Here is a 27,713-nt window from a genome sequence, read left to right as displayed (position 1 = left end):
CAACCAAGACTTCAGTGTTTCATGTACCTGCCATGAACTGTGGTGGCACAGGGGGAGACATGCAGCCAAATCTCTTGCACAACAGTACCCACTACATATCCCCCGCATGCACACTCTGCTGCTGTGCAGCACCTAGATCCCCACCCTTAGCCCCCACAGTGCTCCCCCAAGCTTGACCCAGATCTCCTAGATGCTGCCATGACACTTGCTTGGAGATGACCTCTCTCTTTTCTCTTTGGCAGAAAATCCATCCTCTCCTCCAGCTGTCTCCAGAGCTGTGAGGACTGAAACAGAGCAGGAAACACTTTTAGAGATGTCTTTTGGGAGGGACGGGGAACGTGCTCCCAGCAGGGAGATGGGAGGAAGAAGGCACCCTACTTGCTCTCCTTCCACCAGCTGCACCTTACATTCCCCCGCTTGCACAAACTGCTGCATCAGCTGCTTGGTCTGCAAGGATGAACCAAGAGAAGAGAAGTCACAAACGGCACAGCCTAGCCCTACACAAATGCTCCTCTACCAGCTGAGGGACTCAGGTACTCCCTGGGTTTCCAGGATTACACTAAACAGGCCCAAGGGTTTTGCACGCTTGGGGAAGACAAACAGACAGGCCAATGCAACTGGGTCCCTCACTGTATCCTGAAAACAACTGGCCAAAATTAAACATGACTGGGAGTCTTGTGCACCTTTGCAGGATTACAGTACACAGTGCCCTCCCAGGGCACAAGCAACCCCAGCCCTTGCTTCACGCTGGGAGAGCTGCTGGACATGGCAGCAGCTAAGCTCCTCAGACATGCTGGACACTGGTATATTCACCTCTGTGCCCAGCAGCCCCCAGTGCACTGAGATGCTATGAAGCTAAAAGTGACGGATCCATGTCTACGCTTGGGACCTCCTGGGGCAGGAGACACCACCAGTGCCTCTGTGATGCTCTGACCTCCCAGGAGGATGCTGACCTGGAAGGCCCTGATCTCCCAGGAGGATGCCGACCTGGAAGGCCCTGATCTCCCAGGAGGATGCTGACCTGGAAGGCCCTGATCTCCCAGGAGGATGCCGACCTGGAAGGCCCTGATGCCCCTTGAGGATGCTGACCTGGAAGGTGCTGTTTATCTGGGACATGGTGCTTTCTCCCCCACTCCAGAGCCCTTCCTTCAGCTCCTCACGTACGTCGGACACGAGGGACTGCTCCAAGAGCTTGGGCCGGCGATCGTTACCCATGAAAGCATCCATGGCTGGCTGCAAAGGGCCCAGTGAGCTCCCTGAGGCAGGCAAAGGGCTGCAAAAAGCTGATGTGGCACCCCGGCATTTACCACCGCCCCTGGGGCCTGCCGCCGGGGCTGGGAGCCGCAGGCTTGGCCGCGGGCCCTGCTGCGCTGCCTGGGACTCAGCCACAGGCTTGGAAATGCCGCCCGCCCTGCCGTAACGCCCCCCCCCCCAAAAACGAGAGCGGAGGAGAGCGGGTGCCAGCCTTCCCCCCGGCCTCCTCCTCCTCCTCCTCCCCACCGGGCCGGGCTGAGACCCCTCCAGGTGCGGCTGAGGGAGCAGGCGGCAGGGCAGGCCCCGTTGCCATGGCGACGGCGGCCTGCTGCAAGGGCCCCCAGCCCACCATGGGGCGGGGGGTGGTGGGGGGGGAACCCTCAAAACCTGGTTCCTTCCCTTTTCTGGGGTAAAAATAACCACACCTGGGGAGCGCCCCGCACGCTGGCGGGAGGCCTGCAGCAGCCCTCGCACCCGCCGGCACCTTCCCCGTGGCCTTCGCCCACGGCTGGCTGGCTGGCGCCACGGGGATGCAGGCTGTGGGGCTGCGTGTGGGGAGGCCGGTCTAGGGGGCACTTCCCCCACAGGGCAGGTTACCCCAAAATGATCCCAGGGGAGGAAAGGAGCAGGGATCGGCACGGCGCGATGGGCCGGCGGGAGTACGGTGCTGTCTCATGCCGGCAGCTCCCAGAATGCTAAAAACAGGGTGAAGCCGGGTCCCACCGCCGCCCCGAGCAGGGAACAGGGATGCCCAGACCCTGCTTTCCCACTAGATGGCAAACACTGCCTTTAAAACGGCCTCTAAAGGAACCGTTTTCCTTCCCCTGAGAGAGGAGGCTGAGAAAACTTCCCCAACAGCAAAGCAGGGAGTGAACGGCCTCTCCGAGCGTGGGGGGGAAAGTGCTGGGAGAGGCCGGCCGGTCCAGAGACGCCTGGCCGCGATCCCGCAGCCGTTCCTCGGACAAGGGGAAATCTTGCAGTAACTCTCTGAGAAGCAAAGTCTGGAGCGATTTGGACAAAAGCCAGGTTAGCAGCGGGCAAAGCTCGCGTGCGGTTTGTAACCGGTCAGTCTGGAAGAGGAGAGTGCTTTGGATGCAGGAGCAAGAGGGAGAAATTTGGGAAGTGTGAGAACTTTCCGCTGCGATTTCCGAAGGGAGCAGGGCTGGAAAGAGTCATTGCGACAGCTTGGAAACAGGATGCTTCGACTTTCCATTTTGCAAAGGTTCTTTCTCAATCCAAACCTTGTCCGAGTGACAGAAAGAAAGAACAGCTCAAAATGAAGAAAGACTGCGAGAGCTGGGCCTGTTCAGCCTGGAGAAGAGAAGACTGAGAGGGGATCTCATCAACGTGTACAAGTATCTGAAGGGAGGGTGTCAAGAGGATGAGGCCAGTCTCTTCTCCGTGGTGCCCAGCAACAGGACAAGAGGCAACGGGCAGAAACTGAACCACAGGAAGTTCCACCTAAACCTGAGAAAAAACTTCTTGACTGTGAGGATGACAGAGCATTGGAACAGGTTGCCCAGAGAGGTGGTGGAGTCTCCTTCCCTGGAGATATTCAAAACCCGTCTGGATGTGACCCTGGGCAATATGCTCTAGAGGTCCCTGCTTGAGCAGGGAGGTTGGACTAGATGATCTCCAGAGGTCCCTTCCAACCTAAACCATTCTGTGATTCTGTGAAAAGGAATAAAAACCAAACAGTTCAAGTTTTCAGGGTCCAGTTTCTTTCTCCATCATTTCTTAAACTGCTTTTGTTTCCTAACTGCCTAGCTTTGCCCTCGTCATAGGAGATCCATCCCTCACCCTGTGCCCATGGGTCTGAGTGTCATGTATATACAAGAGATACTTCTCGTTAACCCTAATAACATCGTGAACTCTGGGATAGCCACAAAGCTAAACCCAGAGGCTTTGCTGGGAATTGAGTACTCTGTGGTTCTTAAGCCAAACGTGTGCTCATTCCTGCTTGCATGAGAGCAAACCCCCAGGTCCATGTGCAAGCCCTTATACCTACATAAATGAAGGAAGAAGGAATGAAGGCCATGCAGGTGGATGTGCCCGCTTGTCTGATGTTTTTTGCCAGCCCAAATGTGTTTCCAGGCTCGTGCGTGTTTGTTTGAACTCAGCCCTAGATCATCTTGTGGTTTCCAGTATTAACCCTGCACAGCAGTTTTCTGAGAGTTTTCTGCCGGCTCTGGAATCACTACAACATTTTTATGCAGTCAAACATGATGCATCATAGTTAATGGAAGAGTTAACTGTAGATAGTAAATATTTAATGCAGACAAATCAAACCAATTAGGCAATGTCGGGGTCTGCTCTGAACACTAATGGAGAGAAATGCATCGTATTAATCGGCTGTGTCCGTCCTGTGTAGAGGGCTGCTTCTGTGGCAGGATACAACCCCAGCCGCTATACAGGATCAACAGCCTCCAGCGCCATCCAAGAGTAAAGAGCCTGAATGCAAATTTTCTTAGAGATCCCCTGGGCCACCATGTAGGTAGATTCACCTGGGAGAAGAGAAGAGTCTCAAAAGAAGAAGATTTTGTGTCTAAAACAAAGATCTCTGGATATCTTGCATATGCATGGCTGCTCTCTCTGAGAGAGAGCAGTTCTAGACAGTAGAACAGAAAGAAGTAAATCTTCCCACTGGAAGTACTCCTTGGAGGCCCACAAAGGGACTTTGGGCAGTTCAGCAGTGTGCCACCTGCTTTCATGGCAAACCTGGGGCTCTAATGCTTTGCAATATTTGGATGTGTGCATCAAGAAACACAAACAACTGGAGCGTAGGAGAGACTCTGCCTGGTGAAGGTGCCTCGGGGTGCACTCACTGCACGGCTGTAAAAGGAGCCGTTCCTAGGAACCACCCGGCATGTTAATGAACTAACAGCAGCAGCTATATTTCCTCCGCAAAGTGCTAAGGAGCTTCACTCCTGGCAGCATCAGCTCCATTTGCTGCCTCCAGCATTTCCTGCCTGGGGATGTTGTTTGGCATCACTTACTCTGGGATGAGAAGGGTCCTTCAGGCTTCCTGGACGCTTCCTTCAGGAAGGGATTATTACCTCTTCCTCAGCAGGACTGGGAAGTCCCTCTTGGGCCATTTATAGTCAAAGAGAAAACATAAAAAAATGAAAGGAGGAGGATGACTGGGAAACAGAAACTGTGGGAGCTGTCAGGAGCCAACATGCAGCATGAGGCTCAGGGCCACAAGCCTCAGCTAAGCCCGCTGTGATAACTACTGAACCGCAAGCATAGCAAGTGAAAAGCCCTTCTGGCTCACTCCAGGAGAGCGAGGCTCCCTGCCAGCACTTGTGTTGGCATGTGCTGGTGTCTGGGGACTTTGGGATCAGGGCAGAGGCAGTGACAACATGGACAGGGTGGGCTCTGGTGCATCCCCATGGCTAGAAGCTTCCCCATGCCTTTGCCAAAGTCACAGTCTCTGAAGGCAGCAGAGCAAAAGCACTTCAGCGCAGATGTGGCTGCATTCCTCTGGCAGGTATGATTTATAGATACAGACGGCTTTGACCCAACAGGATCTATTTGCCTGCCCGACTTGTGTGCCTGCACAGCCACAGCATCAGAGACCATGCTGGTACTCCCCAGGCCATTTAATATTGCCCTAATTGAATATTACCCAACCCCGCGGCTCCTTTCTGACTATTGACCCTACCTCTCTCCTGACCTGAGGACACCAAGGGATGGGTAATTCCCCTTACGTAAGGATGTCACGTCATTGCTGTGACACGTGTCTGATTTCAGCTTTGCAGTCCAGGTCCCAGGAGTTGGTCTGGCCCTTCCCTGTAGGCTCAAGGTTCTAATATTTCCACCCCGGGTGGCTTTCACCAAGCAAAAACACTTCCTGCCTCTGTGTGGCATCTGTAAAGGGTGACAGGCTACCATGAGCAGCAGGCACCCCCTGAGCCCCCTCACCTTGCTTTCTTCCTCCTCCCAGGTCCCTGGGGGATAGAGCCTGCTGTGGTTGTGGTGCTGACTGGTCCTAAGCTAACCAGTAAGCCAGTGGCTCCAGGGCAAACTGGCCAGCCATGTCCCCTCTCCCCTGCAGCAGAGTTACACCATCCACAACCCTCACCTGGTTCTGCCAGGTGAGAGCATCCTTTACCAGAAAGCAGCCAATGATTCGGAGACACCAGTGAAGCTGCACCAAGCTATTCCAGCCAAGGACCTGCGTCCACGAGAGCGGACTCTCATGGGGTCTTAGCCGTGCCTGTAGTGTGGGGCAGTGGCTGCAAAGGCAGACTGGCTGTGCTGGACTGAGCAGGAGGTCACGGAGCTGTTCATTCCCTTTATGCTGGTTCAGATCCCCCCAGGAGGTGACGGATGGGAGGCACGAGCAGGCAGGGTAGCTGAGGGGGCTGGGGAAATAAGTTTTCTGTTCCCAGAGGTAAGGGATGAGCATCTCCAGCCCAAGCTGGCCTCCCTTGCGGCTGCAGCCCCCTGGCCTCTCAGGGGGTTAAATGCAATAACTCACCATGACACACTTGCTTCTGGAACCATCATGCTGAAATCAGCGTCTAGAACTACACCCTCCAGCTACATCTGTACTAGGAAATCAGCTTTCTGGCCCTGAGGCCAACCGGCATGGCACACAAGGTGCTTGGCCTCAGGTGGTTGTTTGGTGCAGGGCTAGTTGACCTGGGCCAAAACCTGGCAGGAATGGTGCTGAGGATTTTTCAGCATCCTCAGCTGGACAATAGTGTTCCAGCATGCGGGAACATTTACTTCATTTACTTCCATCCTCACAGCTTAATGTCCTGGGATGGACGCTGCTATGTCTTCAGGGGCCACTGGAACGGAAACTCAGACTCCTGCTCATACTGTGGCTAAAGATGCCTCCTGAGCAACAGAACCCATAGGGGCTAAGCCCAATGCAAAAGAACAAACGTAAGGAAACCTAGTACAGTTCATATACCACCATTGCTCGAATGGCAGCCTTCTGTGACCGACATCACAGAAGGGGACATCAGCAGGGATCAAGGCCTCAAAGTTAAGGCAGGTCAAAGGAGACGGCATGGTCTGTGGCTAGACCTTGCAGTGGGTTAGTGGCCTCCACTTCCTGCGGTAGTCTAGCTGTGTTTGTTTATTCCTGTTGCATAAGCGCTTTGCTCTGCTCCGGGATCAGGTTCTGCAATCAATAACATTTTGATCTACCCTTTTTTCTGCACAATCCTTTAAATGCAGCAGTTCCTAAACTGTTGCCAAATGCAGCAGTTCCTAAACTGTTGCCTGAGGGTCTGTGGCAGAGCCATGAAAACCTGATGGGTGATCTGCAGACCTGCTTCATTGATGCAGTGCACTCTGCTCTGTAGGATTGCCTGGAAGCCTGTAAGAGACTTAAGGGCTAGCAGGGGTCTGGAGACCAAAGAAAAGGGTACCGGTACTTGCAGGTTCTTGCTCTCATTTCCTCCTGAAGGCACTGGGAACTGGGGTAGCCATTTCAAAGGAAAAATCTCTGAAAAAATCTGCTGCCTTCACTGGGGCACTCGCGGTAAAGGGAAGTGAAAGTTCCCTGCACATGCTGCAACGCAACCCACTGCCACCACTACTGTAATTCCCCAGTTTAATAATAATCCCCACACCCTTCTCCAAAGCACAGCTGGGATCCTGAAATGAAAACGATCCAGAGAACAATTGCACAGAAGGAGGCCAGGGATCATGGTGATGGGCAGCAGCTGAAACCCAAAGAGAGCATGGCAAGAAGGCGTGCTGCCCAGCCAAGCTGCACTCCTATTGTCAGCAAGGGAAGTTCGGCCTCTTAGTGTCTTTAGGATCTGGAGTTTTGTTGCTACCTGGAGAGCTTCACCAAACAGACACCTGGCTGCATCTGAGCAGGGCCACGGCAGCTTCTCTGCCCTGCAGTCCGGCACTCCTCGACAGCATTTTGGTGTCCTCCATAAGAGAGGAGCAATCAGCACTCCTGCAAGAATGCAGCCACTGACTGGGGCCTGGCTGATATGATGCGAGAGGAGGGAGGGCAAGGCCCTGGGGGTGGGGGGTAAGAGGGGGTTGCAAATGTTCCTTTAAGGATATGAACCTGATTTATAACATTGTGATTCTTTAAACAAGTACACGCAGGGCTGTATAATCTGCAGACCTGAGCAGATTGTGAAAAGGCTGATGAAATGCTGAGTTCTGCCTTGATCATTTAGTTTTGCCTTTAATTTTTTGCTTTGAAGATAGTTACCGGACTGAGTATGTGTATCTTGTACCCAATAAAGACATTAGGAGCCCTTTAATCTACTGCTGTGTAACCAGCATCTTATTTTACTGCAGAGGTAAACAACGTCAGTGTGAGATATTTGCTGTGCGTGGCTCAGAGCTTACTGCAAAACATCCTTGATTAGCTGTGAATTATTCACTGGCGTTCACTCACTGTGGGCTTAGCAAGGGTCTCGGCCCACCTGGCTGTAAACCAGGTGGCTTTCAGCATCCTCACACAGGCCATGCACAATCTGGTGACAACCTGACAACCACACTTAGAGGATAAGGTATATTTTCACAGTGGCACTAGAGCCAAAGCCAGGGAGTGGCACTAGGGACTGTGTCTGGAGCACCAATGTGATGCCGCCCTCTATTTCTCGCCACGGGGCTGGAGCATAGTTTGGAGTGAGACATCAAGCAGCGGATGAAGGGGTCCATGCAGGGCTCAGGGCTATCAGCCCTGAGCTGATGCAGGACAGAAATGTGTGTACCATCTTGGGAGCTTAAAGAAGAGTAGCAGAGACGTGCTAGGATGGGGATTTCGGCTTCCTCCTATGCTCACTGTGTGCAAATCCTTTTACCATGCGCTCCAGGGTGCATTCAAAGGCATCATGTGCTCAGCTCCTCTGGCATCCCCACAAACACCTCTTTTGCTGTCAGAGGTTCGGGAGGCATTTTGATTTTGCTCAGTATTTGTGCGAGAAGAGCAAAGAAGGACTCCCAGAGTCGCAGGAGGTGAGGCTTGTGGACTCATCTCAGCACATCAGAGTCCTTGAGATAGTGCCTCCTGCAAAGACAAGCTCTGTGCAATCAAAGCAGAGCTCCCTGGCCTGGAGGAGCATGGCGGTCACCTCCCCTCCTTTAGGACAGTAGAGGGGAAAGATGGAGCTGATGCGTTTGCAGTGGCCAGTGCCAGCACTCAGCATGATGGCTTGGGTTTCCTGCACACTGCAAGGATCATAGCACTCAGATTACAGGTACATGTCAGCCATGCGTGCAAGTCCAAGCTATGCAGGAATCATCATTATTATGGATGGTGTTTAAAGACTCAGACCTACTCTGAGCCCCAAAACAAAAGCTAATCCCCTCCCTAAAGAGTTTTCAGTCTCCTCTAAGTAGACGAGGCAGGCCACAAGTGGGAGAGTAGATCTGCCACCCCTCTACCCCATTTTTCCTGGGGGAAATGGGTGTCTTGACAGAAGATAACCATGCATGTTCTTGCCCCTCCAGAAACGGTACATGGGATGCAGTAACTGGTGCTGCTAAAGACTTAAGAGGAGAGCAGGCATCACTCAGAGCAGCCCCTTACTCTGTGCACAGCTCTGAGCCTTGCTGTGTTCACTGCATGCATCCCTGTCATGAGAAATTCCTTTAATTTCAAAAAAAAAAAAAAAAAAAAAGCTTAAAATGTGGTAGAGTGACCCATCAGCAATTTTCTATGCCACAGTCAGCTCCTAAGGTGGTCCAGGCTGCTCTGAAACACTATACCAGCCCTGCTACCTCAGCCTCCCTGGGCAGCAGGGATGAACCCTTTCTTTACTGTAAGGAGCTGAAAGGGCCCATCACTGTGAGCAAACAGTAGCACAGGGAGTGCATAAAAAGACTGCACAAACTCATCCATCATGCCCTGAGTCCTGGGCCCCCCTGGATGGCTGAATGCCCACAGGCACGGTCCTTTCCAGCTTACTTTTCTCGGCTGCCAGCTCCTGTTGGGCTCCAGGATGTGCTAACACATGCGTGCAGCCAGGAACGGTGGTGGATAGCCTTGGACTCTGCCCATCCGAACAAAAGAAAGAAGAGGCTCGGCGGTGCCTTCCTTCTCTTTCCCAATGGGTGGCTGGCTTTTTCTGCTCGCTGGGATTTTTTGGAGAGGCAGGATCATTTGGTTCAGCATTGTTCAGGCAATGCTGGGAGCCAGGGGAGTTCTTGCCCTGCAGGATACCAGGTCAAAGGGCCGTCACACTCCCTCCCAGACAAAGCTTACATCTCTATCTGCAGCCGCGCCACTTCCTCAGGATGTGACAGGCATTCAGTAGGTGAAAATCTCCCAGGGACGAAGGACAGGGCTGCCTTGCAGTGCTCTGCTAGCCCAGCACTGCTGGTACCCCTCATCCTGGCACATACCCCCCATTTCCTAAATGCAGACCCTGTCCACTCTCCTGGGACCCCTCAGTCCTGACTCTGTTATCCTTGGCCTCCCTGCACATCTCAGCACGAATGTGCAACTGTTCCCCATCCTCAGCCAGGTGTTTGCTTCCCACACGAGTGCTAAACCTGATCTCTGCAGTCCTGGTGCATTTTAATTAAACCAAAGCTTCCTTCTTGCCCACACAGTTGCTTTGCCCGGTAAATCTTGCCCAGAGGGGTGCATCATGAGGCACATGGGAGTGGGAGGAAGGACGCAGGTGGAGATGCCATTTGATTTTGGCAATACCAGAGGAGGTGAGGATTAGTGAGGCAGGTGGATAAGTCAGAGCGTGAGGGTATGCTGCAGCAGGGTGTTTTGAAAGGGCAGTGATTAGGGTCCTTGGTGCTTCGGAGAGCTGCTTGGGCACCCAGTGAGGCTGGGTGTGGGATAGTAACACGAAATGTGGGAGCAGGTTAATGACATTCACTGATAACTCAGAGGAGTGTCAGAGTGTCTTACAGGAGGAAATGAGTGCAATAGATATGGGATGAAATTTAGCAGTGCAAAGGGCATAGGACACAGCCTAAGGATGGCTGTCCTGGGTCAGGGCAGAGGCCATATCACTCTAGATCTCTCTTCAGCAGAGACCACTACTAAATACATAAGAAAAAGCACAAGAAACAGAGTAAACCAGAGTTATCCTTCTCTGCTATCCCCTCTCAGCTTCCAGCAGTCACTAGCACAGGAACTTGCCCAGGTGGAGCTTGCCTGGGCCCCGGGGGGTTTAATGGGCAGCAGTGTACCTACCCTGATGCGTTTGACTAGTGCCTGGCTGAGCATCTGGCTCCTCCAGGACCCTGTACTGCAGGTGTCCGTGATTTATCTACACAGAGTGTGAGGAGGAGACTCCTATTTCTTTTAAATTTGCAACCTGATCATTTCAGGGATGGACACGGATCATTTCAGGCCTGTGGACACCATGAGCGCAGGAGCAGCTGGGCTGGTCCTGGGAGCACTGCAGTGGGACAACAGGAGGTTTCTAGCTGTCAGGGGACAGGGTGCTGGGCTGGCCTTCCAGGAGCAGGAGGAGGAGGTTTTGAAAGACCTTCATGGTTCCCACGGGGGCCAGCACGTTTCCAGGTGAGTCCTAGTGTAACTGCCAGCACCAGGAAAGAGGAGATGAGGCCAAGTGGGCTTCAGTGCTAATCTCGCAGTGCATAGGCCAGAAGCTCCTGGGCCTGCTCCCTGGGACCTTGCAACAACTTCCCCATGTAGTTCAAGAGCCTAGCTAAGACAGCCGCTCTGCTTGGAGCCTCCTTTATTGTCCCATCACTCTGACTACTCTCCTGAGGCCTCTCCTCTCTGTTTCCTGTAACAAAGGATCTGCAAGCAAGTCCATCCTCAGCAGGGCACACAGCCAGTCTGCCTTATCAGACACAGAAGAGCCAGCCAGGGACTTTCCGCTTTTCGCTCGTATGCCCTGGTAGGAATATCAGCCTGATACATCGTTTGCTTCAGAGACTTCCCCGGCTCTCCTGTCCTGTGCTGCCTTTGACCTGCTGGCAGCTCTACCCGCACTCACTCTGGATTTGCTCTCTCTGACTACTTGTTCCTGGCTCTGGTCATCCTCTGCCTGGAAACCCCTGGGAAGGCTGGGAATGAAAACACTGCCTCTGGGGCAGCACACATCCCTCGATCCATGGGGGAGACCCCGAAGAACCAACCGCCATGGCCTCCTCCAGCTCCCTTTTATCACTGTGGTGTCCCTACAGCCAAGAAAAAAGCTCGCCTGGGGATTTCTGCATTTGACTCCTTGTCCATCTTGTCTCTAATGGCCCGTATGAGTGTGGCACGGAGCTATGGACTTTTTTGAGACAAGAGCTGGTACCCAGTTTAGCTCTCTTTGCTTTCAGAGCAAGCCCTTGGTAGCAGAGTAAGGTCAAAACCTTGTCCCTAACCTGCCCTCCATCCTTACATACACTGTTTGGGAAGCGAAAGCCAGCATCCCAAAGAGGAACAGCAACACCAAGCAGATTGGGACAGCTCAGATTGGAAAGTACTGGCCCAGGAAAGGAAATTATCAGTACTGTGGACCCAGAAGGCTTGTTTGACTGTGATCAGTAATACCTTTCAAGGAGAGAGATCCAGCCCTAGGAGGAATTCCCTCCTGGACTGAGGGATGAGCAGAGAGAGCAATGCTCTGCTCATGAGCTATGAGAAGAGAGAGCAATGACCCTACTGACAACCAGCCAGAGCTCTTGTAAAAAAGCACCATGGGGTCACATTTGCAGGGCTGGGGTTAATGCCCTGCCTGGAAGGAGCAGCTCTTTGCTTGTATTTGCCTGCATGCAGAACGGGAAAGGCTGCAGCCTCCAAATGGATGATGCAAGTGAAGCAAAGCCCCTAGAGAGAGCCAGGAGCTTCTGCTCTGCATGGGCTTGTCCCAGCAGTCAGCACAGCCTGTGATGAATGGCCTGGCATGTTCTGGTACACCACAGCGCCCCAATATTTACTTTAGACAGTTGCAGCAAAAGGGAGACAAATGAGATTCAGAGAAACTCAACCTGCTCTTGACCCCTTCTGTCTCCATTTACATGCCTCTTTTCTCCTCCAAGGCCATGTCTCTCTTGTTTAGGAGTGTGTCTGGCTTCTGGTCCTGTGCCAGATGTTTCCCCCTCCAGCCATTCCTCATTCTGTTAAAGTGCTGAGCATGATCACTTCAAGGCCTGTTTTGGTCAAAATGCTCTAGACTCGGATGCGTTTCACCAACCAAACATCACAGCCTCCATTTAGACCTACCTACTGGGCCAGGCAGTGCAGATCTCCTGCCAGCCAAACTCTCACGACTGCCTCCCACTTAAAAATCCTCATTTCAAAATCTCACAAGGGTGGAAATAAACGACCAGGTGGATGGGTCCTTCTCCGAGCTCTTTAGAGAGAAAGAAGAAGCACTGTAGAGCTTCCCTCTCCCCAAGACATTGAGTCCTGCCCCTGCTCTGACCATGGGGTTGCATGTCAAGAGCCTAGCAAACACGGCCTTCAGCAGCCACGTTTCGGGAAGGAGCTTGTGCTCGGGGCCTCTATGTTTTAAAGAAATTTCCTTGCTCAGGAGTACTTTCCATGGTGGGGTGGGACGAGGGGTGCTGCAGATAAAGGAGCCAAAGGAGAGGCAACTCTGGAGGCCAGCACAGTGGCATGGCTCCATGCTGCAGCCACACAGCAGTGTGGTGGGAGCTGGGACCCCAAAAGGCCTCCTTTGAGAGAGCAAAAGAGTTTGTTACACAGCTGTCTCCCACTCTCCATTTGCACAGCATGTTTGATGAAAACCTGCGTGTATGTATGTGCAGCATGCACACGACGTGAACCAGAGACACCCACCCTAACGCAACGCAGATCTCATGCCCTCTCTAAGCTCCTCGTATCTTCTTAAGGCTTTGCACCAGGGCTCGCTCAAAAGCCTGGGGGAAAGGAAAGCAAGAAATGTGATCTGTTTTGGGGTGAGACAGCACCCTCCTGTTTGCTGGCTGGGCGAACCGCTCCATCTGGGGCAGAGCAAGCAGTGGAGCAAGGTGTGCCCAGCGCCTCCCGCACAGACGCACGCCTGCCGTTTGGAATAGCAGGCCAAAACACTCATCTCTGCCAGGATTCCTCCAGCAGCTCTGTGGGGAACCTAGCCCTGCAAGGAAAGGTGGTCTGGAATACATTTGGTGAGATGGGAACAGCGTGTCCTGCCAGCCAGCTCTCTCACTTCAAACCAGCCTTTATTTATCTCTGAACGAGGCACCACAGCTGCTTTCAAAATGCATTTCATGCTAAACTCTTTGGCTTTACATTTCCCCTGAAGAGCTCTTTTCTTTTCTCTCTTTGGGTTGCTTTTTTTTCCAAACTCAAGTCTCAAACTGTGCTGGTGAAACAGATCTAAAGCTGCCAAAATCCTTGCCACCAGCACAGTAGCGCGTGGCCCAGATGGTCCCAAGTGACAGCAAGGATGTCATTTTTCACGACTGACAACTTTCACTCTGCTATTGGCGTCTGCACAGCCCGCTTGGCTTCAGAGCGATTCGAGGACATGATGCAAGATCTGCTTCCTTCAGCCAGGCCTGCCAACCTCTTTGCTTGCTCTCGAGGCAGCTTTGTCCCATGGCACTAGGTCAGTTCCTGAATTTGCACCGGGGAAGAAGGGCTTCTTGTGGCCATGGGGTGCCTTATGTCACACATCCAAAAGATGAGTGAGGGATTCAGAGTGTGAGTCTTCCCTTCCACCTCCACCTTCTAGAGGGGTCCCCAAGATCATGTTCCCCGTGACTTCATGCAGCCCTCAGAGAAATACCATAAGCCAGAGAAAGCCCACCTCTCCCACTGGGAACCCCATAGAACAGAATAGTCCAGTACTACTTAAATCTTTCTAGCAGGTGCTGGTCTAACTGTAAAAGTTTCCAGCAATGAAGACTTCGCATTTCTCCAGCTGCCTCTTCTGGATAGATGGAATTTCCCCATAATGTATGCCCCCAAGGTCTCCTGTGATTTCATGTCCTACCGAAAGTAAACTCAGAAAATAGTTCCTGCACTTCCGCTTCGTAGCAGCCTTCTATTGCTTTGGAGAGCATCTTATCTGTTACTGGAAGCTTCTTGCCTCCAGGGTAAACCGAAGCTCCTTCAGTCCATGCTTGGAGGCTGGTGTGTCCAGACCTCTTCTCCACTGCAGCCCTCCTAAGTGAGGTCACACCTTTCCAAAGCCCAGATGTGCCATCCCCTGCTCTTCTCCAGGACCACCTCTCCCATCAAGAGTGGATTTCAAAACTCCTGCAACACAGGATCACTCATGAGTGGCACCCAGGATCCTCGCTGAACACAGCTCAGAGGTAAACCAAAACAGTGGTCCCTGAATGAGGGAAGGGGACACCGACAGCAGGCTACAGGACTTGTACCCCCTCTTCCACATCCCAATAGCTGCAATGCTGTTCCCATTTCTCCTGTCACCACTGTAACTGCTTCCAGGTCACGCTGCAGATCTGAGTGCTTCTTGGTACAAGGCTGACTCACTGGCTTTTTATGGTGATTATTTGCTTCGGTCCACACTAGCACAGTTTTTAACTCTGATCCCACAGCATGCCAGGAGATGCTCATTTTTGCCACAAATGACTTGCATTTGATTTCCTATCAGTAGGGCTAATTATTAGTCTAGCTTGAAACCAGGCCAAGGTGGGGAGAGTTTCCCTCCAACCATCCGCCATCGTGCTTTAAAATATCTATGGCTCCTAGTGTCTGTGCTGAGATATGGGGCAATGCAACCCAAACAGGGCAGATCATCCCTACCCCAAGTGAGAAATGGCAACGAAACCCGGCAGCTCTGCAGCCTCCAACATTGGGAATTCCCTGGAGGTAGCTGGCCTTGGTGGGGGGAGAGGCAGATGCTGGAGAATTGCGCAGCAGCCGGGAAATGAAACCAAGCACTGAGAAGAGGGTGAATCTGTAGCTGTAGCGTATCTGGGACACTTCTGCTTTTGTTCTTTGCAATGCAGTGGCTGTCATCCATCACTGTAAATACTGACCAGTGCCTTTCCAAAAGCCACATCAAATGAATAAAAGGTGGTGGTGGGAAACTGCAAGTTGCAGGGTCTTTCAAGGAAAATGCTTGAGTTCCTTGCCAAAGACCACCTCAGAAGCTCAGAAGACTCCCAATAGCAAATCCTCCCTCTCTGGAGCATCATCTCCCCAGAGACAGTGGAAACTGATGTCTCGATAGTTTAAACAAGATTAATGAATGTGTACATAAACAAAGTTGCTAGCAATGTGGGGACAGTCAGTGCACAGCCTAGCATAAGAGGGGTTTTCCCAGGCAAAATGTCTGCAAGCAGGAAATCTTGCCTTCTGTGGGAAAACAGAGAAGAGCAAGAAGTGTTTGGTGGAGGAGGCAGACTGAAGGCTGCGGAGGGTAAGCCTCCCAAGCCAAGCAGCCGTACTGCACCTTTAGTCTTGCTACAAATCTGCACTGAGACAACACAGCTGCCTAGGGACTAAAATCTCTCTGGTCAGTCACAAAACGGCCACCACACAGGCAAAGCCTGGGGCAGAGTGGACCAGTGGCAAACCGACATCACTAGACTCACCAGAAGACTCCTTTTTATCCCCGGACCCTATGTCACAGATAGTCTTTGCAGAAAGGCTCTTTCAGCAAAAGCCAGAACCACCCCACATCCCACCCTCATTCGTGAGGGGCAGGGAGGGCTCCAGTCCCACTTATGGGCTCCCCTGGTCTCCCCTGAGCCACCTGCCTCCCCCTGCTCTACCTTTGATGGAGACAACCCACACGAGGAGGACGGGGAGGTGTCCTGGAGCAGAGCCTCCTCAGCTCACAGAGGACCCACATGATCTCACTTCCCAAATACTGGCAAGAAAGGCAGAAACTGGGCACCACAGGGTTCAGCAGATAGCGGGACAGAAGACCCCAGAATTAGACCTTTGCACTAGCTAGAGCTGAACAAAGATCCCAGGAAGACCTTCTGAGTGTGTCTTACAGCTAGCAACCCTCTGGCAGAAGTGGGGCTTATCCCAGCAGACCTTCTGCAGCTGAAATGGAGCAACCTTAAGGCAAGCCTTTAAAGTGTATAGGCTGGAGGTAATTCCAAAGAATTCCTGGCCTTACATGTCAGAGATGGCTGTCAGGGAGGCCACACTCATGTCTTCCCAGCCCCAAGGAGCAAGTGAGCTTGCAAGTGAAAGGAGAGTTCCTGGGGCAAACCCAGGCTTTTGAATCCCAGATGGCCCCAGCTAAGTTCCCAGCCTCTATATCTCCCTTTCCCTGGCCCAAACCTATCCTGAGGACAGGTCCTGCAATGGCCCAGGGCTTGAGGCATGAGGAAACGCTCCTCTGGGCTCATGGCTTGATCCAGGACAGTGACACATGCATACAGCCAACAGTCCCAACCACATTGCGACTACCACTGATTTACGAGCTCTTAGTGAACCCAGGTTGGAGGTAGAGCAAACAGGGCCCATGCCTTTTTCATTTTCAGGCCAGAGTGTCTTGCCTTGGGCAAAGAGCAGACTCAGGAACAGCTACTGAGGTGCAGCATGATTTATTCCCCACATCCCATGGCCAGGTGAAACAAGAGCAATCCAAGCTTGTCAGGAACTCTCAAACGCCTGTGCTGATTTATAGTTCAGCACGCAAATTCCAGATAAGCTCACCTACGGCCCAGCTGGGCTAAGCACAACATCAGGAGGGAAAGGTGGGGAACAGCACAACAAATGTCACTGAGCCTGCCATCACTGCCTGCTGGTTTATGGGGAGGGATGGTTAATGGGGAAGGTACTTTCCAGGGAGATTCCTGGCAGCAGGACAAGTCTCTTATTTGTTTGTCCTCTTGGTTTTCTCTTTAATCTTCAGGTGTTACTGCTACTGTGTGTAGCAAGATGAGTACATCTGAGAATAGAAAGGATGACCAAGCTCGGTTCCCCACCTCCCTTCCAAAGGGCAATCTGAGCTATGGAATCGGGGCCTGTCCCAGGCAATAATGCACATGGCTCATGGCTGAGCCTACACTTCAATGAGCTGGAGTACCAGCTCCTTGTAAATGCACAGAACTGAGCCCTACATCGGTGCAAGATATGCCTATATCAGGCAACTTCTAGGTTCAGTTTGGCTCCAGGGACCTGAACCACACTTTGAGGTTGGGTCAGGAAAAGCACTTCGATCCCCTGCTCCAGTCCCGGGGATCAGCAACCAGGTAGCCAGATCACACCAGTGCGGGAGAGGTCTCCAGGGCGCTTCCCGTTGCATGGGAGAAGAGGAGGAATCTTGGCCCTTCCCCTGTCAGGAGGCCTGGCAAGGCTCTGCTGCTGCTCCTGCCCTCTGGTAAACGCTCTTGCACTGCTTTACACTGCACTCCCCAAGCACGAGCCAGCTTCTGGAATCAGCCTTTGAGGGAATTCAGACCAGCTCTCAAGCACCCCAATCCCCCCACATCCCTTCTCCTACAGGCCAGGCTCTACCTGCATCTTCCCAGCCTCAGGAAAGCCTAACCCCTGTGAAGGAGACTGTGGTGATAACCCCAAGTCCTATGTGCAACACATGGATGGGGATAGGCCTTAATCATGGGAAACCCACCTCCCTGCTTCGTTTGGGTTATTTCTTTGTTTGGAAGGGTCTGACCAAACATTCAGACACTGAAGGGCAGAGTGAAACCAAAAAGCTGAGGAACAAAACTAAAAGCTGTGGTCTGGGATGGGTTCTCCACAGATCCAGGAAGGGAGTGGGAAGTCCCAGGCCCAGCATTTCTGAGCAGGTGAGTGAGGTATTGCCAGCCACCACTGTTGGTGGGCGATGAGAGCCGGATCGTAAGCTGGGTCATCAGCAGGACAGGGCTGGGTGCACAGGGAGCAGCTCATGCAGTGCTTTGGGGTCCTCAGCTCCAGCTGGCCATGGGATGCTCCCTCCCTGCCCAGGAGCAGCCATCCTGCCCTACAGGCTCCCTGGTGCAGTCGTCTGCCCATAAAATGGATGGATTTGCCTGGGCCCTCTGCTCTCCTGTGCCAACATGGAACCTGCCAGCCAGGTTCAGTGCTCATGCCAAGGGAGCTGTGCCCATGGAGAGCAGCCCCTTGCCATGGCACCAAGCAGAGAAAAGCACCAGTGCGGGTAACAACCAGCACTGCCATGGGCAAACGTGCTTGGGGACACATTCGCAGCTTCTGCAGATACCTGTGCACCAGCGAGCAATGTGGAGAGGTCTTGTGAGGGCCACGGGAGTCTTTAGCACGCTGCCGATGCTGCTCACCTCACATTCAGCTGCATTCAGGGGAGGGTGCAGTTTGGCACAGGGACAAGCCTCTTCTGCTTCAGGCCTGGCTGGGCCCTCCGTCCAAAGAGGAGGTAGGGACTTTTCTCTTCTCGCAGATTTGCTGTGGTCAGTTATTACCACATGGGTTGGTACTGACTGCGGGTGCTGGGAGCTGTGCTAGCCAGAGGGTGGGGAGGAAGTTCCTCCACGCTCCTACACCACTGTGCCTTGCAGCTCCTTATCAGAGGGGTCAACACTGTCCAGCTCCAGGTAGACAACAGAACAGCTCAGCAGCAGAAGATGGTTGGATCAGAGCTCTCCAGTCACTCCAGAAGCAAATTTTGCAACATGGGGTGCCTTTGCTATGGACCAAACACTACCTTTTCTCCTACCTCCTAGCTGGGAATGCCACTAGGGTGGACCCTAAGACTTCAGCTGGGTAGATGGTGCCTGCTGTGTCATGTGAATACAGCCTGGGAAGCACCCGACACAGCTTTCACCACACATGGGAGAGTCAGGAGGGCTCTCCTGATCCCAGCTGTGAGACCTGGGGGGTCAGAGAACAACCCAGAGCATGTTTACTTTGCTTTCATAGATGCAGCCTTGCTTCTCTTTTGTGGCCTTGCACAGTCAGCAGGCAAGCGGTTGTTTTGTTAGCTCCTCTGGAAAGCTTTTTGGTTACAATATCTTAGTCCATGACATGAGAAATAAGGGTCCCAGACATGGATAAAAGACTGTGTGTGATTTGATCCATGCTCCAGAATACCTCAAACTGATCCATGCAACATAACCCTGGATCTTCTGAGGGCATGTCACCATCGTACTGCAATGGATCCTGATCCTGCCACACTGAATCCTGCGAGTGGGGTGATGTTAAAAAATGAATGGGACAAACATGGTGGGAGAGAGAAAGAAACAGGAGGACTTGGAAGATGTCTACTGAGACTTGCTCTTGGCTGGGACCCAAGGTTTTTGACACAGCAGTGATTTGCCACTTTCTTCAAGGAAAGTGGCTGCTTCCCTCCAAAGAGGGTTTTTTTACAAGAAGAACTCAGTCTGCAGTTTACTTAGTACAGAGCCATGCTGTTTTTTGGCAGATTTCCAAGAGACAGGCTCTGCAGTGGGGTCAGCTGCTGCAGGGCTGGAGGAGGAACACCCAGCCAGGCCACATATCTTCTTTAGCCCTGGCTGAGCTGGACCAGAGGGCTCTGCTCGATAGGATAGAGTCTCCTCCTGTCCTTGACAGTTGGTCCATCACCCAAGGGTCAGGGCAGCCTGCTAGCAGAGCTGGGGCCCAGGTCACCACAGTCCTTAGCAACAGAAAAGACAAGATTTGTGATGTAGCAGGGATTTGTGATGTACGGCTGCATTGCTGAGATGGACACCTTTACTGGCCCAAAAGAGCTGAGATCCACAGGCTTTGCAGCCACACTCTTACAGGGAACTTGGCCAAACAGCCCTGCAAATCCTGATGGAAATAGGGGAACCTGCCTCCAGTGTCAAGGAGGTTGCTGCAAGCCCCTTCTCCCTCAGCTTCACAAGGAGCTGGGCCAGGCCCCAGAGCACCATGCTCTTTGCCAGAGTAGCCTCCAGCCGAGGATGAACCTGATCTTTCTCAGACTGGCTGCCGCAGTCTCCTCCTGCCGCCTCTGTCCTGCTCTGGGACCCTGGGCACCAGCTGCAGCAGCTCAGCCCAAGCATCCTCCTCCTCCCCAAGCATGATCCCTCACTGGGTCATCGAGCGAGCAGCAGGAAGGCTCCTGCCAAAACAAGCACCAGCCATTCTCCTTTCCCACTCCTGCTGTTTGTCTTGGCCTCTCTTCCCCTACCAGCCATCTTCCTCTTCCTCCTCCTCCTCAGGATTGGGTTTCTGGAGCTGTCAGTAAAGCTAATGATCTGGGACAGAGCTGATGCAAAGGCTCTGGGAAAGCAAGAGACAGCAGGTCCCAGGGCATTGCACGTGCTCAGATACCAGAGAGGCGGGCCCGGCAGGGGGAACACAATGGGAACCAAAACCCCTGCCACCAAACCAAGGGAGCCAGCAGACCAGGAGAGAAAAAGGGCCTCCCCTGGGTTGGACAGCCCAGCTTCTGCACCACCGTGGGCACCATCCTCAGGACAAATCAGTGGCCTTGTAGGCTCCTTTGCCTGGGGACGCTTGTTCACTGCAAGGTGCTGTGCCTCTGTCCAGCAGCCGTGGCGGTCATGATCCCAGCATCCACCCACTACACATAGCCATGGGCAGGGGAACCCCAGGAGATACAAATGCCCTCTCAAAGCACTAAAGCCCCGCAAAGCATCCAGCCCAGCTGGAAGCCCATCTCACACTTTGCCCTGCCCTGTGCTGCCCTGCCCTGGCCCCTGCAGAGGGAAGTCCTGTTTACAGGCCAGCTGCTATAAACCCCAGCTCTTTCTGAGCGGGTCTCCTGTTCACCACAAAGGTGCTTTGTACTTCAAAGGGGACGGTGACCAAGCCACAGCCAGTCGAACAGAGCAGGCTGCATCCGTACCTGCCCTGGACTATTCCTGCCTCCCGGGCCAGCTGGCACAGATCAGTCCACATCGGTAACATGAAACTTCCCCATCCTCCAAGCAAGAGGATCGCATCCCTCCTGCCTCTCAGGAATGGTCCTGGGGCCTCTCACTTCCAGACTATGCCCAGCTCAGTACTGGGCAATGCCAGCTGGCTGGGAACAAAACCATGCCGGGGTAGCGCTAATGATTTAACTGCATGAACAGTCTTGTTTGACACCACAGCCTTTGGCAGCAAGAGCATGGTGTGCAATGGTGGCAAGCAGTGGTGTCTGCTGGCTGTGCCTAACGCTACTTGCACTCGTTTGGCTGATGCTTTCATACAGCAAAGCAGTTTTATTCAAACTTTGCATGGCCTGAATGAGAGGGAGGTTTCCAGGACGACGCAATGCCACTTTGGGACAGCAGGTCCCAGGGCAGACTGACTTGTCTTGAGAGACATCGTTATCCACAGTCCCAGGGCACAAACCCAGGAGAGCCAGGGTGCAGGGGCAAAACGGCCAGGGACTCCCAGCTCACCAGTGACATGGGGCAGGAGCCTGTGGTTGCCCTCTATGCCTTGTCCTCGGGTAGGTCCAGAAGCAGGGGCACTGGGGTCTGTAGCAGCCTCCATTTCCCCAAAATCTCTTTCCTGTCCCTGGCACCCCAACCTATAGCCAGCACTGAACCACCAGGGGAATCAGAAGATCTGAGTCAAGGTGTGCCTCAGCTTGCCTTTGACGCAAAGGCAAACCTCCTGTTCCTTTAGTTCTGCAGCAGGTGCTACTGTTTGGCATCTGCGCTCTTTCCCCGTCCCTGCTGTCCACGACCCGTCAGAGCACTCCCGCGCCTGCGTGACCCAAGCTGTCTGCCCACACTCCCGACAGCAGCCCACACCGCAAGCTCTGCCGCCTGCCAGCTGGGGACCGCTGACCTGGCAGCCGCACAAGGGGATTGTAGTGGTTTGGCCTGCATGGTGCAGTACTCCCACACTTTCCTCCTCATCCCATCTCCACTGTGTAACACAGCCTCCCAGGGGCCAGCTCAGGCAACCTTATCTGCTGGCCCAGAGCAGGGTGGAAGCCCGACCATGGTTTTGAGGGACTCCCAGAAAAGACCTGAAGCCCAGCTCCTGCAAAAAGTGCCCTTCACCCCTTTGAAAGTCTCTTTTCCTTTCCCGGTGCACGGCTCAGCCTCCTTGCCTGCGTGGTGTAGCAGGGAGCACTGACTGCAAGCAAGCCCTGCAAGGCAGTGCTTCACTCCCATGCTCATGGCTGGATTTGGGACCCAAATATGAGGCAGGCCAACTGTCTAATTTTTTTTTCTTTTTTTATTTAACAAAACCACTGCAAAATAACAGAGAGAGAGAGAGGAAGCAAGTTACACCCGTAATTGTTGCCTCAAACAGATCCAGCAGCAAACACCTGAGTGTGGTGCAAACGCTGTTCAGGCGTCTCTGCCCAGGCAGGCGCTCGGGGCAGACGTGGTGGCAATGTCCCCGCAGAGAGCAGGGGCTGGGGGGGCGGCATCGCCAGGCAGCCGTGTTGGGAAGGGGGTGTGAAGCGTTGAAAACTGGCCTATTTCCACACCGCTGCCCCAGGCAGTCAGCATCATGCTGGTGCTCATCACTCGTTTCCCTCAAGCAGGCGAGGCCATGGGTGCTGCAGCAGATGCCAGGGTCACGCTGCAGACACCCATTGATGGCAGGGCTGGGCAAACCTGGCGCATTTTTGCCAGGCCGCCACGGATGCTGGCACTGCTGTTACCGGCTCCAATTCAACCCGTGCAAGAAAGGTCAGGAAAGGAAAAACTGTAGGGATGTCGGGGCTCGAAAGAGGAACCGCATCAGCCCTGCTGTGCTCTGAGGAGGTCCAGGTCACACTCAGTGAGGGACAGGCACCGTGCACGGCTGGTGAGGGACATCCCCATCCCTCCCCTCCATCCCTGCACTGTTCCATCCTGCCAACTCCTCCTAGGCCACAGAAGAGCTCAGGCCCAGGGATACGGATGGAAAGAAAAGGGAACGGGCCTGTGCTGGAGACCGTGGCTGCTGCTCCAAAGGGAAGGCTGAGACCCCCTCAAACTCATCGCACAGAAAAATCCACTAACCAGCTTCCAGCAAGTTCCTGAATGTGGCAGAGGTAAAACCCCAAAACTTGGCCGTAACCCACGTGCCGCCAGCCCCGCTTCACTCATGGGGTTTCTCCTTGCTGGGGAGCTCAGCACTCAGTCCAGCAGCTCCCCACTCAGCCTGATGCAGGTTTCTCAATCACGCTGGAGACAGAGCAAAGAAGAGAGAGCAGGCAGGACTCTGCACAGCCCCGCACACTGGCACAAGTCCTGAGGAGGGTCTACCATGCACCCTGTGCCTGGGAAGGGAAGCAGGCAGGCTTCACAAGCTTCAGATTCACAGCTGGGAGCTAGCTCCAGCTACAGGCATGGGGGCCAGCCACAGCCTTCTTCAGAGCCTATATGCCTTGAGATTTGGCCTGAGGAAATGAAAAATACAGCAGTGGGTGAGCGTGATGCCTCAGGGGCAGGAGTCCCTTCCCTGGGGTCTGGGCAGTCACTGGGGATTTCCTCCCCTGGCCAAGCCACGGTGGCAAAGTGGAGGGACAGCTGTGTGCATCTGCTTACAAAAGCACCGCAGCCTCATCCTGGGCATCCTTGCACAGGGCCGCAAGCCTCTTTTGGCATCCAAATGTCCTGGGCCGCCAAGGGTTGGCACTGCTGTGGGAAACCAAACTCTCCAAAAGAGATGCAGAGAGGCGCAGCTGAAAAGGTAAGGGCTGCTTTCTTCATCCTTCCCAAATCACTGCAGCACCACATCTCTGAGGCAAGGAGGCAACCTGGGACCTGGCAGGGGCTGCCCACCGCCAGGGTCATGGACATGCCTACGAGGACTTGCAAAGCACCCACCAAACTCATTGCAAACTTTCCCCTTGCCCCTGTGAAGACGTATGTGTTGCATCTCAGCCCAGGGAGGCCCTGGAAGCAGTGGCCTTTCCCAGCCTGGCAGAAGGTAGTTATTGCATACAGTAGTGCCAGGGCTGGATTTATTTGGGGTGGAAGAGGGATTGCAGAGGACGCACACCGATCCCAGTTTGAGGGAGGAGGGATGGAAACTGAGACCAATTATCCATGCCTATCCATGGTATGCTGTAACAGCCTCCCCGGCTCTGACCAGCACCCCAGTCAGACTGGGAAAATGCTATCTGGTGACTGGTTAAACCTGCCCGTGGGCTACCCCAATGCTTGGCCACAGAGCTGAGCCAAGGCAGGCTGAGGGCTAGTCCTTACCTTCCTGGCGGAGTTGGCGTCCACCTTCTCTCGGAGGTGAATCACCCATGGGGCTTGCAGGGGAGCACAGAGGCGCTTGCCCTTCATGGTAATGAACCTGCCAGGTCCACGGGAAAAAAAAGACCTGAGCGAGAAACCCTGGGGATTCTCCAGCATGGCCAGAGCTCTCACCCGTTGCCTCCACCACTGCTCTGGCACAGGACACAGGGTAAAGCACTGCCCTCCTCTGCCCTGACTTGAGATGAGTTTCTTCCCTGTCTTTTTTCTCAGGTGTTCCCCTCTCAGCAGGTCTCTCCTACTCTGTTTGGGCCTCTGATCTCCAGGGTCTTCCCTTCTCTTCCCATTCCCCTGTCTCCAAATTCAGCCCCATCTCTCTTCTTACCCTCCCTCCACCCTGCTCTGCCTCCCTCCTTGCAGAGCGCCTCCCTGCCGCATGGCCAGCCTGGGTGTCTTACACTGTGGCAGGGATGACACAGCCGTCCTGCACCAGCTGTATCCGGTAGTCCTGCACTATCCGCTGGGGGATGCGATTCTGACTCGTCCGCAGGCAGCAGTCCACGACATTGTTCCCACTAGACACTGGGGGAGGAATGCAACATGTGGGCTGAGGTTGTTCCCTGTGGGCAGCAGCAGCTTCACCACCCCCAGGTGATCCTGCCAATCTGAGCTCCCTACACCCTGGTCCCCTTGGGACTAGCACTTGTGGAGTGAGTTCTTTGTGCTCAGCCAGGCTGAGCTCAGAAGCAACAAATTGGGCTGGAGTATGAAAAGCAAGAGTGATTTCTGGCTGGGGAATATTGCTGTTGTCTAAGCAGGTGGGCTCCATCTGAAGGAGTCCATCTGAACCATGCCCCACGTGGAGCTGAGTGGGATGGTGTCCCTGCTAGCTCAGTGCAGAGCTCCGTGCTTCCACTGCCACAGCGAGCCGTGCCCTTGCGCACAGCCCTGATCGCAAATGCACGCTCAAGTTTTATTGGACCCACTCCCTGGCGCTGGGAGCCCTTTGCCTCCTTCCGACCGAAAGCAAAGAAAGTGAAAAAGAACAGGCTGGAGGAGGGCGCCCCTCCTGCACACGTAGCTCCCTCCTGCAACCCCGGAGCCAGTGCCTGCCAGCTGGGCAGGGCAGGACGAAAGCATTCGCCTGGCTCCGGGGCGCTGTGATACAGATACTGAAGACATCTGTCCCCAAGGGGCTGGGAATGTCTTTGTCTATATTTGCTATATGCCTGCTTTTGCAATCACCCCATTACTAGCCCACCCCACACTGATCAGTCCCGTTATAGCTGAGGGACACAACTATCTGCGCTTCGTGGCGGGGTAGGGGAGCCCAGCCATCCTCCAAGCAAATGCTCTATTTACTGTTAATGCCCAGCAGGGCTGGCAATGCCCTGGGATGACTATAACTCCCTGCAGCATTGCAGACCCGGGAGCTATTTGCTCGTCCCGGGGCTACCCCACACCAAAGAGACAGCTTCCTTTCCACTGCCAGGGGGAACACATTTCCCCTGGTGTGCCGGAGGTGCTGGACCTGCAGCAGTCCTGCTCCCGCAGGGGGAAAAGGGGCTGAGACCATCCCAGTCTGGTCTGCACAGACTGGGCTAGGGCACTGGGAGGCAGGATTGCTCCACCGCCTTTCCCAAGTCCAGCCCTCCCCCCTCATGCCCTGCAGGATCCTTCCTGGACTTTAGGCAGCACAGAGTTCCTCTGGGATAGGATGCAAGCAGATGACTCAGGAGGGCTGTGACAGACTCCCAGCAGTGGGTCCCTCTAAATGTCTGCTGGAAAAGCAAAAGGGGGCTAGAAGCTGGTTCCATTCCCTTCTGCAAGCAAGGCACCCGAGAGGTTCCCTCTTACCGTCCAGGACATGTCCCAGCACCAGGAGGCTGATGCACAGAAGATGCGGGTGCTGCATTTCGCTGCCGACTTTGGGCAGAGGATGGCCTGGGAGCTGGCTGCGGTCCTCCGGGCAGGAGAGGTGAGCGCTCTGTGCAGCTTCCCTGTGCTCTGACACTGCTGCTCCACTGCCTATTTATCCATCCAGTTTGTGGCTTTCACTTTCTTTTGAAGAGCGCTGGAAAGTTGCAACAAGGCTTGCCAGAGGCTGGATTTCGATCTTTGAGCAGTTCCCGAAGGTCCCAGCTGCCTTCCCTGCATCCAGCTGCTCTCTGGCCCAGAGGTAAACACCCTCCTGCCCTCTCCACTGCTGGTGGCCCGGGGCACAGAGCCTGCTGGCCAGAACCAGGGTTGCCCCGGTGTCTGCTCACCATGAAAAAGCACCCCAGAGCCCTGAGCAGGCACATTTGGGGTCTCATCCTGCACATTTCCCAGTCCTTCTTCCAAGACATCTCTGAGACATTCCCAATGGCTCATCAACATTTCTGAGGTCAAGGGGAGAACTTGCCTCAGTCCCTCTCTCCAGGTACCTCTCTCTGCTGGGGGGAACCTGCCACACTGCTCAGCCCTTGAAGTTTGCCTTGCTGCCCTGGATCCCCCTGACCCGGTTGCAGGAGCCAGCTGGCTCCTCCTGCCTCCCCCAGTGCCTGGGTGCTGGGCTTATCCAGAGCCTGGCATCCGACCTCTCCGGCTCCAAGGTGCCTCTATGCCAACACCGGCAGGGGAGGACCCAGCCTGCATGCTCTGCTCCGAGGCCACGAGCCCATGTGCAAAAGGCAGCATGCTTCCCAGGTGTCCCAGCAAATGGGCTAGTAGCCAAAGGCACTGCAGATTTTTCTGGAAACAGGTTTCTCGACATAAGAGCAGAAGAGCTCTGTCTGCACTGCTGCAGAGCAGCTCCATGGCTATGCAGGCACTGCAGGGAGCGAAGACCCACGCTCCTGCTGCAAACCTGCACTGTCAACCTACACTCAGAGCCTGTTTCTCCTGGAGAAGATGGATCATCACTGGGCCAGCACCTCCTGCGGCAAGGTCCGTTAACCAGCCTGCTTCAGCCTTGATAGGTGGCATATAGGATGCTGAGAGCAGTGGGTTTAGGCAGCATGGAGAAGGGAAGGGGAAAGCGAAGGGGCTGTCCTTGCTGTCAGCAATTGCCTGATGTGGGTTTGGAGGGAAACCAGAGCCAGGATCTACTTGGAGGGGCCCAGGGTCAGGATGAGAAGCAGCAGCACAAGTTGCATCAGAGAAAATTCCCATTAGCTACCAGTAAAAAATGTTCCCAGCGAAGGTGGCCAAATCCTGGAGCAAGACCTTCATCCCTCCATCTTCTCCCTTACTCCAGCCTTGGCCTTCCATTGCTCCTTGGCAGAGAGTGCTGCCCTTCCACGGGGACAAGCCACAAAGTTGGAACTGGAGGAGGTCAGTGATTCCCTGGTGTCTTCTTGGATGTACGAGTCCCACAGATAGCGTGCTCTGCCCCTTCGCTAATCTGCAGTAAGAAGTGAGAGGAGGCTCCAGCTGTGCCATCAGCTGAGGTGCCCCTGTCTGGGCACCAGCATGGGCTCCCAATGGTGGGAGAGAGGCACCAGACCCCTGCATCCAGCTGCTCCCCGTGACCTAGCAGGCCATCT

At 54.1% G+C, this 27,713-nt stretch overlaps 2 protein-coding genes across 7 annotated transcripts in view; one reads left to right on the top strand and one right to left on the bottom strand.

Annotated features, from left to right (window-relative positions):
• The window catches only part of LOC104152005 (interleukin-11 receptor subunit alpha), a 42,573-nt gene extending 39,616 nt beyond the window's left edge, over positions 1-2,957 (top strand). For all 6 annotated transcript variants that reach the window (XM_068928210.1, XM_068928214.1, XM_068928211.1 and 3 more), the window contains one exon: positions 243-2,957. In XM_068928210.1, coding sequence (XP_068784311.1) covers positions 243-640 — 398 coding nt within the window. In that variant the 3' untranslated portion in view covers positions 641-2,957. The remainder of the gene's footprint in view (positions 1-242) is intronic.
• Positions 2,958-22,241: 19,284 nt separating this feature from the next.
• LOC138064637 (C-C motif chemokine 19-like) lies at positions 22,242-26,101 on the bottom strand. The gene is made up of 4 exons (XM_068928094.1): positions 26,044-26,101; positions 24,645-24,768; positions 24,190-24,286; positions 22,242-23,378 (listed from the first exon to the last, which is right to left on the bottom strand). The coding sequence occupies exons 1-4, from the start codon at positions 26,099-26,101 to the stop codon at positions 23,358-23,360; spliced, it is 300 nt and encodes a 99-aa protein (XP_068784195.1). The 3' UTR covers positions 22,242-23,357.
• Positions 26,102-27,713: the final 1,612 nt, after the last annotated feature.

This window comes from Struthio camelus, chromosome Z (genome assembly GCF_040807025.1).
Source record: "Struthio camelus isolate bStrCam1 chromosome Z, bStrCam1.hap1, whole genome shotgun sequence".
Taxonomy (NCBI): Eukaryota; Metazoa; Chordata; class Aves; order Struthioniformes; family Struthionidae; genus Struthio; species Struthio camelus.
This window is presented reverse-complemented; position numbering and strand designations above follow the sequence as displayed.